The sequence below is a fragment of the Heliangelus exortis genome, chromosome 1 (assembly GCF_036169615.1).
Source record: "Heliangelus exortis chromosome 1, bHelExo1.hap1, whole genome shotgun sequence".
Lineage (NCBI taxonomy): Eukaryota > Metazoa > Chordata > Aves > Apodiformes > Trochilidae > Heliangelus > Heliangelus exortis.
The window spans coordinates 19,577,391-19,591,520 of record NC_092422.1 but is presented as its reverse complement, the minus strand read 5'-3'; the positions used below and the strand labels follow the sequence as shown (position 1 = coordinate 19,591,520).

At 37.9% G+C, this 14,130-nt stretch overlaps 1 protein-coding gene across 1 annotated transcript in view; it reads left to right on the top strand.

The window, feature by feature from the left end:
• Positions 1–14,130, top strand: part of ATP8A2 (ATPase phospholipid transporting 8A2) — a 320,485-nt gene that overhangs the window by 212,208 nt on the left and 94,147 nt on the right. Inside the window, exons 29-33 of the mRNA XM_071736211.1 lie at positions 925–1,047; positions 2,081–2,159; positions 5,332–5,393; positions 5,749–5,805; positions 8,307–8,414. Of these exons, the coding sequence (XP_071592312.1) occupies positions 925–1,047; positions 2,081–2,159; positions 5,332–5,393; positions 5,749–5,805; positions 8,307–8,414 (429 nt within the window). The remainder of the gene's footprint in view (positions 1–924; positions 1,048–2,080; positions 2,160–5,331; positions 5,394–5,748; positions 5,806–8,306; positions 8,415–14,130) is intronic.

Here is a 14,130-nt window from a genome sequence, read left to right as displayed (position 1 = left end):
ATAACTTCAAGCTGCTTTGTAACTTCAAGAACACTTCTCAAACCTGTTAAAATACATGTATGTATAGGATTAGAAATTATTTTTTCAATGTGAACTGTCATGTTAAAGGAAGTGAATGTAGTATTCAGCCTTGTGCACTGGTATTATTTTCACTCTGTGCCTGAAGTGCAGCCTGTAAGAAACGTGAATACCCAAGCTGGCTTTAACTGAGCTGCCTCAGATCCTGGAAACACTTTTAAGATCAGCAATATGGAACTCAGCAGAGGCCAATTTACTCTGCTTCTGGCAAAGTGTCCTGCTGCCTCTCCTGGAAAGCTTCCGAGCCTTGGTCATCTAAGTGTCTGCCCATACCACAGACACACTGCAGTTAATTTGTTCCTATCAGTTCATGCCTGCCTGGAGAACCCTCAAAGTACCATAATACAAAATGGCCTTTGTTTTTCAGTAGATTTTTCTTTAATGTGATTTCCACATTTGTTTTGTCTGTAAACTTAGCTTTGGTTAGATATAATACATACTTAATTATGACTACAACTGCAGCTGTATTTGAACCCATTCCCACAAGGTACTTTTGATAAAGTTCATGTCTTTCCTTTTCAGTCTGACATGTTTTACCCTTACTAGATTTGCTTGTACATCAGAAACTAATGATGCTTAATTTCTTGGCTTTAAGCTAATTAGTTAATGGTATGAATTTCTTTCATGCTTCTTTTGTTCATAAGACAATATTTGGGAATTATAAATTGCAGAAGTTCATGTTTGAACTTGTTTGGATGTTGGAAAATTATGTCAAATAACACACCAGTTGGTAATAAGTCTTCACAGAAGTCTGTGGGATTATGCTATTGTCTAGATACTGAAATATTATCTGAGATCCACTTAAAACTAATAGCTGCTTTTAATTAGCATTTGATTTCCTTGCAGATTTTCACAGCGCTGCCACCCTTTACTCTGGGAATTTTTGAACGATCGTGTACCCAAGATAGCATGCTTAGATTTCCACAGCTATACAAAATCACTCAAAATGCACAGGGGTTCAACACAAGGGTAAGTGAAAGTTTGATTCTTTAACCATGAACATATTCTTACTTTCCAGGTCTTTCTCATCAGAAAATAACTTAATCCCCACTGTTACTTCTGCTTTATTCTAGACACTGAGATGAATATCGATCTTTCTCACAGTTATTCTCAAGGGATGAAATTTTTTAATTTAAAAAAGGTCCTGGTTTTTTAAATAGGGATTTTTTAGTATGGCTTCAACCAAAACTGCTCGTGTGATTTTATGTAAGATTTGTATCTGAGTATGATTTTTTAAGTCACAATTGCTGATAAATGGTGACTATAATTTTCACAGGAACTGGATAACATTGGCTGGAGTTTCTTTAATATCTAAGTTATCGTAATGCTCTCTACCTGCAGGATATGTTCACAAATAGTACACCCCTGTTCCCAGAGTTCTTCTGGAAAATAAAATTTTAATTGGTATACTTGGACTTTGAGATTTGAAGAACACCATTTACTTCATTTTGCTATACAAATGCTGGAAAATATCAGCATTTGGAATTGTCTTTATTCCATAACAGACACATCTAAATATACTTCTAAATCAAGGAAGCTATACGATTGCTTTGCTTAGAGAGGAAATCATAAGAGTATGTAAAGCTCAAGTTTGTGCAAAATGGCATTATCTGGACGTTAGAAGTTCTAAGGTATTAACTATTTGCCCATTCAATGAAAACAACATTTCAGAGTACAAAAAAAGTCTGTTAAAATAATTCTTTGAGGTAATTACAGAATGGCTTCATCTGTTTGCTGTGTTTTGATAAAAGTGTTAAATTGCAAGCGTGCTTGTCTGTTATATTTTAAGTTGTTAAAATAAAACCATCTAGCTGGACTGGTTCTTTATTTTCTTGTGAAAGAGCAGAAATTGTAGGAGGAAATAGATCCAGCAGAAGTTTAGGTATTTCACTTCAAGACAGACATTGTCTGACTCTAAACTATACAATGAAGTGTTTGTTGGAAGTTTGAGAGAGGTCAAGAGTTTTGGACTTTACTGAAGACTTCGTTTGTTTTCCCTCAGGTTTTCTGGGGTCACTGCATCAATGCCCTGATCCATTCCATCATTCTTTTCTGGTTTCCACTGAAAGTGCTGGAACACGGTAAGGGCTTTGTTATTTCTTAGGTCGGTAACTGATGTTCAGTCTTACAGAGCCAGTGTGTTTGCAGAATGAGGGGACAAGTCCCAAGGAAATAATGCTAACAGACAGTTCAATAGGCTGTAGCTGCTGAACTTGGATTCCAACCTTTTATTTTTCAGAACTTACTCTAATTTACTATAATTATTGTTCATATAGAGACTTTAATACATACAAAATTAAACTGTTGCTTTGCCAATGTATCTTATGCAAATACTGATCAACATTCTATACAATACCTTTTTTTTTTTTTTTTTTTTGGCAGTGGGTTGAGATCTCAACTTTTTACTCTCTAACGTCCTTACAGCAGCTGTTTTGCCAGTGTTTGCTTTATATCTTGTTGATGTTTCCTATTCCATAGCACAGTACTGTGAAAAAAATTAATTGGCTGGAATGGAAGTAGGCCAGATTAAGAGTCAGAGATATTGGAGAAATTAGATGTTTGTTCCAAAAACTAGGCTTATTCAGTCTTGCTTTCCATGAAAGGTAAGGGAGCTCTGTGATATTTCAAGAAACAGTAAATCCCATATGGTTCCTACCTAGCTTTGCAATGTAGTTGTGTGGGCAGGAGAAACCAGGGGACGTGTGGTTTTTTCCTTTCAAAAGAAATAGGACTAGATCAGATGAGGGGTTTTAGGGTGATGGGAGGTATTGGTATGATAGTATTTATCTAAACTCATGAATTTTTCAAAACCGAACCTTTTTTTTTCTGGAAAATGCTAATTTCAAGAAAACCTCTCAGCTCCAAGGCGGATTAATCGATGAGGATGTGACTGAAAATTGAAAGGAGGGGGAGGTGAATGCTTCCATCAGAGACATGACTGTAAAGATACTTGTGGGAGGCAGGTTCATGTTTCTCTGCTTGTCTGAATAAAAAATAAGTATTTCTTTAGTGGAAGCTACACACACTCTCTGGGCAATGCAAGAAGGGGATTTTCCTTTCCTTCATATGCAGGCTGGGAGCTTGGTTCAGTTTTGGGGGAGAGGTTGGTTTTTTTATGATTGATTGGGTTTTGATTTGGGGGTTTCGTTGTTCTGTTTCACTACTTTTATGAAGAATGGGCTCTTTAAATCTAACTGAAGAAATTTTAGGCTCATTTCTGCAGTGGTTACATTTTAAGACAAATTCAGTTTTTGTTTTAGTCTTCCATAATTTTTTTTTTAACTGACTCCTAAGTACATCACGTACTTCTAGTTTCAACAACTGAAATGGTAAGACTAGAATACTTGCCTACTAAAATTGTAACTTTGAGTTGCTTTGAATAAGTTGCTTAGCTTGCTTTTCAAATAGGAATGAATACTGAATTTTCAAGTTTCTCTGTGTTTCCAAGTGAAAAGGAGATTTCAATGCCAGAGACAAAACTGTGCCATTCAGACTGGGGTGTTTTTTAACCTCTCAGGTTCCTTAGAATGTGAAGTGCATATAGACCATGAATGGGCACTTGTATAGCTTTAGAAATGAATGTTCACTGAGTGTCCTGCTGTTCTCATTAGCAGAAATATCATTCCTTTCAGGGCTGCTTAGCCTCCCAAAGTGGAAGGTCAAAGAAATCACTGGGAAAAAAAAAAAAAAAAAGCATGAACTTAAGGCACTAGAATGTAACCTGGAAAACATTGAGACTTACACCAGTAATTATTCAGTTACTTAATTGTGCACTGTGATGTTTCACTAGAGCAAGATACTGATAGATTCATTAGGTCAATTTGAGATCTATTCAAACCATTCAAGCATACCTTTTTCTTAATAAACTGAGATTTCTGGCATCATCCAGGTTCATTGACACTAGAGGAAAGAGCTTGATGTGTATTTGTGAACCATGTGGCAAATGCCTGAAGCTACAGGGTGTACCAGAGGAGGACTTGGACTGATAAAGATGCCAATGGCCAGAAACCAGACCAGTTTCTAACCATTACCTCAGCCTTTAGCTCCTGTTGTAGTCTTACTGACTAGCCTAAATGCTGCTGTCTTAGTAGTTTGGGGTTCATACAAGAAAACAAAGCAGGTATATAGAACCAGCAACTTCTGGAAAATATTTACAACCTGTCAGTTCTTTGAATGCAAGAACATGTAGCTTTTGTAAAAGAAAACCATTTTGTGTAGCCTGGAGTAGCTGCACAAAAGTAGGCTGGGCAGTCTTCACCAGAGATTTCAGGGTGTCAGGGACTCATCTCTGCAGACTTAAAAATTTACTGATACCTGAGGTCTCCCTTAGCTGAGTAGATGACCCTACTTTAAGAATGTCAGATTCAGTTTTGCAAATAAATCTAGCAAAGTGGTACCCTCAGAGTTGAAGCACTGTGCTAGGGAGTATGTGTTTAGGAAAAGGTCCAAGGTTTTATCTTAAGCCTTTTTCATCCCTGCTGTTTGTGTATTTCTTTAGCTGTTGTCTTAAACCCTGTGAAAATAGCAATACTTATCATGCTTGAGTAATGCTTGAAAGCTCCTGTGAGTACAAGTTCATTTGGCATTAGTGTGGCTGTCGAATGTGTTTAAATGGTGTTCCAGTTTTTATTCAACAAGGGCTAAGAAAGACTAAACAGACATTTGAAGCATTGCCAGGGTTGGCACTTTCAAATGATAGATTAACATGTACTTACCCTTGTGCACACTTCACTAGAGAAAGGGTGTGTGGAGACCAAATGCTGCTCAGCTACTGAATTAACCTCCAGTAAGATATTTCAAATGTTATATGTGTCTTTTATAGGTGAAACTTTTGTAGGTTTTCTTGATTCGTCTGTTTGACCACAAACAGGTGTTTTACAAGCTTTTTTCTGACAGGCACCACAAATAATGGGATGTCTTAGATGAGTCAACAAGAAGCACAGAGCAGATATTGACAAGAAAAGTGGCACTGACATACCTCAGTTTCTATAGACAAATTACATGTTAGGATCTGGCGAACACTTCCTCTTTTGCTAGGACAGTTCCTGGCAACCAGGATTATGGATATGCAGCATTGTGTCTCAGGTCTGGTGTAGCATAACCTTCTGCATTGCCATTATCTCACAGCTTCTTAAAGGGCTTTCAGATGTTCTAAAAGGCAAGGTTTAGACTGGTTATTTTGTCTTGAAAATCTTGTTATTTCACCCATTATGTTGATAAACTGATAAAAAATATGATTTTTCTTTCTTTCAGATGCAGTATTCACAAATGGCCAGGGAATTGACTACTTATTTGTTGGAAACATAGTTTACACTGTAAGTTTGAGTATCCTAGCAATTTCTAAGTGGTGGAATTTCTTTTACAACTGTTTTTACCATCAGAAAGTGGTGTAAACCAGAAGAAAATGTACAAGTGAAATAAAGTCAGATTTACGTTGTGTACATGATTTTCTCCCTTCTTTTTTTTTCTTTCTTTTTTTTTTTTTCCTTTTTGCTTTCAGGAAGGCACCAACATCTGTTGCCTTATCCTTTCCCCATCCCACACTGCAAAGGCTCTGGGTTGGTACCCAAATGGTAGTAACTTTTTGAGTGTAAAGGGGAGACTGGGCCATGAACACCTTTGAATTTGAGAGTGTATTGAAGTGGGGTTTTTTTTCTTCTTGCCTTGCAGTATGTTGTAGTCACTGTTTGTCTGAAAGCTGGCTTAGAAACAACTGCATGGACCAGAGTAAGTACTCATTGGTATCTTTTATTAGCACACTTTTATCCCTAATGTGTTTTAATAATTCAGTACTAAAACTCATTTCGGTCTTCACTGTATTAATTGTAACTTTCATGCAAGGGTAAAACTGGTAAGCCTTCTAAGTACTGAATGTGAGAGGAGAATGAAATTGTAGACGACGTTATACTTGTGATGAAAAAGCCTGTTTGAAGTGGGAAGAGAATGCTAGAAGTGTATCACCAACATCTTCTTCTATAGTATTTAAATAGCATTTAAAATTGATCACATTTTGCATTAAATCAAAACACTGTTGTAATCACTTACGGAAGTAGATCAAGAAAATCATCCTATGCAAGTTCCTGTGAAAATTAGTGCAATAAGGAATGAAAGGTGCCTATCCACAGACAAAGAACTGGGCTTTAAAAACATATTTGAAGCTAGTAAGAAGCATTAGTTCCTACACATTGGATGAGATTTTTTTGTTTGGAAAGGGGAAGATGAAGAGCTGCAAAACTGGATAACTGTCCTGCTAGCAGACTGGAAGGAAAAACAGGAGGGAGACAAAAAAAAAAGTCATTTCACTAGCATAAATACCCCTTCTTCAAATTTAAGAGTATGTCTTAACCTGATTTGTTAAACTGATCTTTACTTTTTTTAGTTGTAAACTCAGGAGTTTGCAGCTTGGATGCATCAGTCCAAGGTGCCTTGAGCCTTCTGTCCACTCACTTGGGAGTAGGGCTGTCCCTCAGGAGAAGGTGTTGAGTCCTTTTGGGAAAGCAGTGCTGGTGTGGGTCTGCCCTTGCATGGGTTGGCTGTTCCTGAAGACTCATTCCTGCAGCAGCAGCAACATTGTGGTGCTTGTTCTTTGGAGAGCTGAGCACTACAGTTGCTTACTGTACCGGGGCTTCATTTTAGTCAAAATCTTGATGTGAATTGTCCACAGCTTCCAGAGAAGCAAATGGACTGAAAGGATAAAATCTGCCCTTCCTCCAAGTATTAAAAAATAATCTTTCCAGTCACTTAGTTTTCATTCTCATAAACACTGGATTTTAAAAAAAATGTGGTTTTTGTTTGTTTGATTGTTTTTAAATAAAGCTGGTCAGATCTCCTGTGTGAAATGAACTAAAAAGAAAAATTTTAAAACACATCTTCCTGCCCACTATGTTTCTTCAGGAAGGGCCCTATCTTATGTCCTGCTCATTAGCCCATCACCTTTTAGGGTTGAACAAAATTCCAATTTACTTTAAACTGCCTAGAAGAGTGTTCTTTCCACCACCTCTGATGTTTTGCTGTATGAATGCTTCTACTGTAATGCAACCTCCAGTTACTCCCAGCTATCTGCTGGTCTGCACTGGTGCTGCAGACTCCTTGCTTGTTTATTTTCACTGTCTGTACTGGAGACAGTTCTCCTCTCTGAAGATGCTTAGAGCTTCCAGAGGGGAGAGTAATCATCATCTCCTTCCAGATGTTTGTGTCTGTCTCACAGTGGGCAGAATAGAATACTCAGATACTTGGTTTTTAGAAGTACTCTGAAAAGTCAAAAAATGCAATCATCAGGTAGAACACATAAAGCTGAGAACTAAGCAAACACACTGTGTCCACCATAGCAACCAATGTGTGAATTCATTCCCATGTTCCTAAACCAGTATGTAATTAGTAATTAAGATTTATGCAGGTACTTCTCTGAATTGGAGCCAAAGTCATCAGCCACAGGAGTTGTTGGCATCCAAAAAAGCTGGAGCCAATAATGAGCTCAGTTGCTTGTTACAACTGAAATTACTGGTTTCATCCACTGCTGTGTAAAAGTGAAACAGCTTAAATCATCCTGAACATTAAAATAGTTCAGGTGTGTAGGAAAAACAGTTTCCTTTCATACAACTGAAACAACATCTCTGCTGGATGTGTTCTTTGTCAGTTTAATACGACTTTTATTTACTCTTTATATGTAGACTACAGAACCAGTAAAGATGTAAACTGCATTACATATTAGTACATCACTTAGGACATCTTTAAGCCAAAAAAAGCAAAGCTGATCAATAGATGTTGTGATAATGTACTGCAGAGCACTGAATCTTCTTGAAAGGTATGGGAGTGCTGCACGTGGCTTGTATGCATACAGTCTGCCAAAAGAGATTTGTCCATGTGAACTTTAACCTGAGCCTTTGAAAATTTCTTACCTCAGTGTGTGTGTTGAACCTGGCATGAGCACGACAGGAAGCAGGAGCTAGATGAGAGAAATCAGAGTTCCAAGGAAAATCTGATGAGTTCGTGGAGCACCAAGTATGACAGATTGGCTGAGATGACAATCTGTCTGCTCTGTCATGAGGCAGAGATTAAAGAGAACTGGTTTATGCTGTTTAAACAACCTGTGCTACTGGTGTGAAATGAAGTGTTGTAGACAGGGCTGAGTGAGACTGACAGAGACCTGAACAGAGAAGCATCTGTAGGTTAGGTGGATGGAGGAAGTGTCCTGTGTTGACTCTGCTTCTTTCCTTTATCCTTGACAGTTCAGTCACCTGGCCGTCTGGGGAAGCATGCTGCTCTGGTTGGTGTTCTTTGGTGTCTACTCATCCATCTGGCCCACGATTCCCATCGCACCAGATATGCTGGGGCAGGTCAGTACCGAGGCTTGGCTGCAGGGGAAGCTGCTGAGCAGAGCATCCCAGTGTCACCAGCGCTGCTGGGGCTGCTCCCTGAACACTCACACAGTGCTGGGACAGGACTTGTGCTCTAGTGAGAGCCCTTGTACTGAATTTTAACCTTTTGGTTTTTTAATCCCTGCATTCATTTAGTTTAATCTCCTCATTAGAAGTGCTCTTTCTCTCCCTATAAGTGACATCATACCTGATTATATGCACTGTGGACACTATATGACAATTCTCAGTTCAGTTGGACAACAGTGAGACTGTCTCTTCCATTAGTGCCTTCCTAGTAAGACTTTGTGTGCTTGACAAAATGCCAGGTAGAAATTTAGTTTATTTGTTTGGGGATTTGAGCTTTTAATGAGTTCTTTTTCTTCCATGTATTTTGCTTCTGTCTTGTTCCTTTTGTCCTTCTTTTGTTTAAAATAAACCAGAATTTATTTAAGAATATGATGAGATGGTCAGAAGCAGAAGGGAAGCCTATTATCTTACTGATCCCTTTACAATATTGGAGGAATTTTGGATTTGTTCCTTCAATGTCAGCTGAGTTCCGGGTGCTGAAATTTTGCCTTTGGTGTAATTTTTTCAACCCGTGGTGAGAAGATTGAGTCACAAGCATGTCAAAATCATTCAAGAGCCTTGTACGTATTTAAAACAGGGGGTTACCATGAACAGTGAAAGATTTAATAAACGTATGGTAAAAGTTGTTCTGTAGAAGTGAAACTGCTTTCAAAATGACCAGAAGACAGTATTTTGTAACATGTTTAGAGTTTTCTTTAATGCAAAGATTCTGATTACGATACAGAAAGAGAAGAAGCAAATGGGTAATTTTAACAAAAAATAAGCATATTTAACTCGTCAGTCTTGTGTACTAGAAAATAATTCAAGAAGTCATGTTTACAAGCCAGTTAGAGATTTTTCAAGGTTATTCTCATGTTTTGCTGAGAGCAGTCAGGGCAGGATTTCATTATTGTTTTGCCTAATACATATTTCATATTCTTCTGCTAAAGCACTGGAGATAGAGGAGGCCACGGTAGATTTTCATGTCCAGCTTTTTAGAGCAGAGTGGCAGCTGACAGACTGGGATCAGAAAGTAAATGACTGGCAGACAAAGCCTCAGTCCTGTGATAGTATTTCTTGGTGATCTTTGTGTTTCACCACACATACAGTATCAGTAGCTCTAATTCATATTTTCATATATGAAGCAGAAATTTGACTTTGGTATCACGCAGGGCCACAAACTGCTTTTCTTCCACAGCAGACTTGTAGTGCTGCCATCAGCATGTTCTGCTTTCTACAGCACAAACAAAAAGGTGACCTGCTCCTCCAAACAAGAAGGGTCAAACTATCAGCTTTTGCTTGGTGTTGCAGTTTAAGTTGTTTTGTTTTGTTTGTTTGTTTTCTCTTTTTAAATAGTTCTCATTCTTTTAAATTGCAGCTGCAACAAAATTCATCAACTCTTACTTGGACATAAACCACAGGTCTCAGAATAAAAACTTCATGTTTATAAGTTTTTTATTTTTCTTGAATGTGTTTTTAGAAAGTGCTATTTAAGCTTTGGGTTTTTGCTCTGTTTTTCTGACATTACTACTTGAGAATGATTGTGTAGTAATAGCTGGCTGAGTTTAAAATAGTCTAGTGTACTTTTTTTAAATAGAGAACACATTTACTTTGGAGGGTCTAGTCCAGTTCTTGCAGAGCTGTGTCCTTAGGTCAGTAATCATCAATCAAAGATGTAAAGGATTGTTCATATGTTCAGAAAGGCACTTTTTGATTAAAAATAGTCAGAAATAATCTATTGTATGTCTTTCAGTGTGTGTGTGTTGGACAATAGCATTCTTTGACATTTTTTTTGTATTTCTGACAGAAGGAGTAGCAGCACAAGAGTGGATTTTTTGTTTGCCTTTTGTAAAATCCAACATAGCTCCCAAAGTAAAGGGAACTTGCTTACCACTTGCATTAACTAATACAAACTCCCCTGAGTAATCAGTGGCTGTCATAAAACCAGCTCATGCTGCAATGAGCTGGGGTCATGCTAGGCTCTAGTCAGTAAAATGAATTGCCTGACTGCTTCCCAGACTTAAGCTGTTCCTTTACTCCTTGTACCTTATTTTCTGCATTTGCTAGTAATCAAAGTGTGTTATAAGCAAAATGAGACAGTGAAAAGCTTGCTTTGTTTTGGTTTCAATTCTTGCTAGCATATTTATCTTTAAATAAACTGAATTCCAGAATATTTTAGATCCTCATACTATGTAAATCCAATAGCACTTAAAGGGAGCTGGTTTTAACTGTAATACTTATCTTGCATCTGTGCTAGCCAGAACTTTGCCATCAGTAAAAGGCATAGGAGGTGCAAAATGTTTTATTCCATTCATTCATCAAATGTCATCATGGAGCCTTGCAGACTTATGAGTATGTGAAAAGATGCTTTGTTTCTGCTGGGATTTATTAAACCATTTTCCCTAAGTATTTCTTTCTCTTGGCCTATTATATCTTGAGCATTCTCACAGGGAAAATAATACCATTTTCTTCCTCCTTGAGGGCAAAGGGGCACAACTCTAGTTTTTCTCTGCTGTCAAGGAGCTGACACATTTCCTCTGTTTATACTTCGTTTTCACAACAGAATACACGTAATATAATAAGAAAAAACTGTGATAAAAATCTCAGTAATCTGAATAGAATTTTTCCAATAGTATGAGACCTGGTACTTTGAAATAAAACTGTGGCTGTTTCGGGGTAACCTTTCCAGACAAGCAAATTGTGTTTTCCATTAATAGTATCAGGAGCAATAATGCAAGACCAAGGAAGCCTTCTTATAGCTCTCTTAGGTTTACTGAATATTTGTGTTTTCTTAAGAGAAGTTCTTTTTGTATTTGCAGAGAACAGTGACATTGACAAAAGTCAGTGTCTATATTTTTCTTTTGCCTTTGGAGCCAGGATAATTTTATAGGAGCTGACTGGTTTTGAATGAGCACTTGCAGATGGCAGTGTTTTGTACAATATGTAAATCCTTTCCCACCTTCCAGTAGTTATTACTTACCACCACTGATTGTTGGAAAAAAGTAGCTGTCTATGTTTTTGAAAATGCTATGCACTTTGATACTCATTAATTAGAGATGGTACAGAAATGCACTGCTCTAGGCATGTAAGTGCCTTTTTCATTATCTTTTTCCTTGACTTCTGGGGCTTGTGCCTCACAACCCAGTGGTATTTTGTTGACCAGCACATTAGACAGTGTTGCCCTAATGCAGTCTTGGGTATTCAGCTTGCCTGGGGGATGGGGATTTGGTGTCCTGAAGGGAAGAGTGAGTAGTAGCATTTGTGCTAGTGCATGCACATGGTGGGAATAAAATGCTTCTCTTGTTCTTTTCTTGCATTGATTTCTTCATAGACACTGCAGCATACTTCAGGTTTATAAGTAGAAAATTACACTGTATGGGATCAGAGTCTGTGTGCTGCTCTTCTCACCTATGCTCATACCTAGAAACCTTTATGTGAAAGTATGTGTATGCGTGCAAGAGGATGTTATATATGTGTACAAAAGTGATTAACCTGTGAATTTTGATCCAGACATTATCCACAGTGAAGAACAGGTATCTTCCTTCCCCACCCAAACTAAAATGCTGTGGTTATAGTGTTTCAAGGGAGAGAGGGGTGGCAGGGAAGGGGTGTTCCCATCACCCCTCTGAAGCATCTGTTACTAGTTGTGGATGAAGAAAGGACTACTCAGCTCATACTGAGCTGTGATTTGTTGGGTTTTTTTTTTTTTGTTTGGTTTCTTTCCCTCAATCTGTTTCCCTTAATGTAAGTGTTGTGTTTTGTCTCTGCCTCATTAATCGCTGTTACCATTAAGGAAATGTCTTTAGGAAGACCAGTATTAGCCTCATTTTTTTCAGCTGAGAGGAGAGGGGGTAAAAAAGTGTAGCATTTAATCTGGTTTTGAGAGGTCATACACTGGGGTTAATCCAAAGTGCAGGTTAGTAATTTAGAAGTTTTACACTCCTGCTTTGTGCTGTACCCCTCAGAACTAGTGTTGAAGAAAAATTTTGAGTTTGGAACCCATTATTTTCATCTAAGGATGGTGTAGGGAAGCCCTTTCTCATTTGAGGCCTACAGCTTTCTGGAGCTATTGATGCTGAAGCTGCTGCACTTCCAAGATACTTTAGAAGAACTGTAATTGAGATTCACCAAATTCACAGAGTAAATAATAGTTGTACCATCAGCTCTGCTCTGCATAGTGGAAGTAGCTACAGAAAGAGCCACTTTAATGCATTCACAACTATGGGCAGGTTTGCTTTCTTTCCTGTAGCTGCTTAAGTCCTTGACGGAAGATAATTTGTTCTTTCCAGCTAAACTTCCAGATTTTTGCTAGGTTATTTGTCTACTTACATAAAAACTTCGAGGAATCCTTTACCTGGATTAAGAGTTCTTTTTAAAAGGTCCCAGGAATTGAGATCTCTGGTTGATCTCAACTCATGTTATATAACAGTTGCAGGAGTTATTAATGGTTTGCTAAGAAACATCTGTCCCTCTTTTAGAAAAGCTTTTCATTCTTCTGTGTATGCCATGAGCAAGACAGGTTCACTGTGGTTACACTTGATTGTTGGTTTTTGAGGGTGGGAAGTGGTCTAGAGGGTCTGGTGGACCCTTGTTGCATGGCAAGTTTAGTAGCTGGGCTTCAGTCAGAAGGTCCCTTAAATCTTGCTGATTCAGTTATTGCCAAAATGTGGGAGAAACCTGAATGGTTTGGAAGACTTGGAAACAATACAAAACAAAACCAAGAAAACCCTAGAGGCAAGATAATAATCATTATTTGTAACTTAATAATTAGGTTTCACCTTACTGCTCTTGCAAATCCACACTGAAATACTGACAGCTTAATGTACCTTTTCTCGTTTTCCAAGATATTTTTGCCTTTCTCTCTAAATCTGAATTTATTTTTTTTTCCCAGAGGTTTCAATTGTTCTTTCTGGCTCCTCACATTCCTGCAGTTTGGTTAGAAAACTGGCTGTTCTGATTGTGGTTTGTTTGTCTGCAATTGGTTGCACATTATATTGTGGTGTCAGAGTTTTGGTTGGTGGAAATGCTTCATCCAACTGTTAGGCAGAAATCAGTTTGCCTGCAGATTGAGGTCCTTAATGCCTGCTGATCATGTTTGGTTTTGTCATTATGCACAGCAGTCTCCATGCCACTTGATGTGGTTTTGGAATTTTTTCTGCAGTTTTGGAATAGGCTCTGAGCAGAGAAATTAGACTAACGAAGCATACATACATTTTTAAGCATCTGTTGAAGGAGTGGTTGGTTGGTTGGTTTTATAAGCCTCACACTGGCTTTCAGAAATTAATCTGTCACTTGGATCTCCATGGCATTATGTTGTTTGGTATCATACACCAAAAAGATGAATAGTTTTGAGATAAATAAAAATAAATAATGTATGAACACTAAAACAGTAAATTAGAGGTGCTTATTTTCTGGAGGCTAACCCCCTACAGCTTCCCCTTTACATGTTTGGCAGCTCTGCAGCAAATTTTTCCCAAATATTTCTTAAAGATAGCCTGATTTCCCTTTGGAAGTATTTTATAAAGACTTTAAAGCAGGACTGTATATGCAGCTGTGCCTACATGGCCTATATAGAGCCATGTGAAAATAAGGTTAAGCCATGACCATAAAAACTCTGATTTGGGAACTG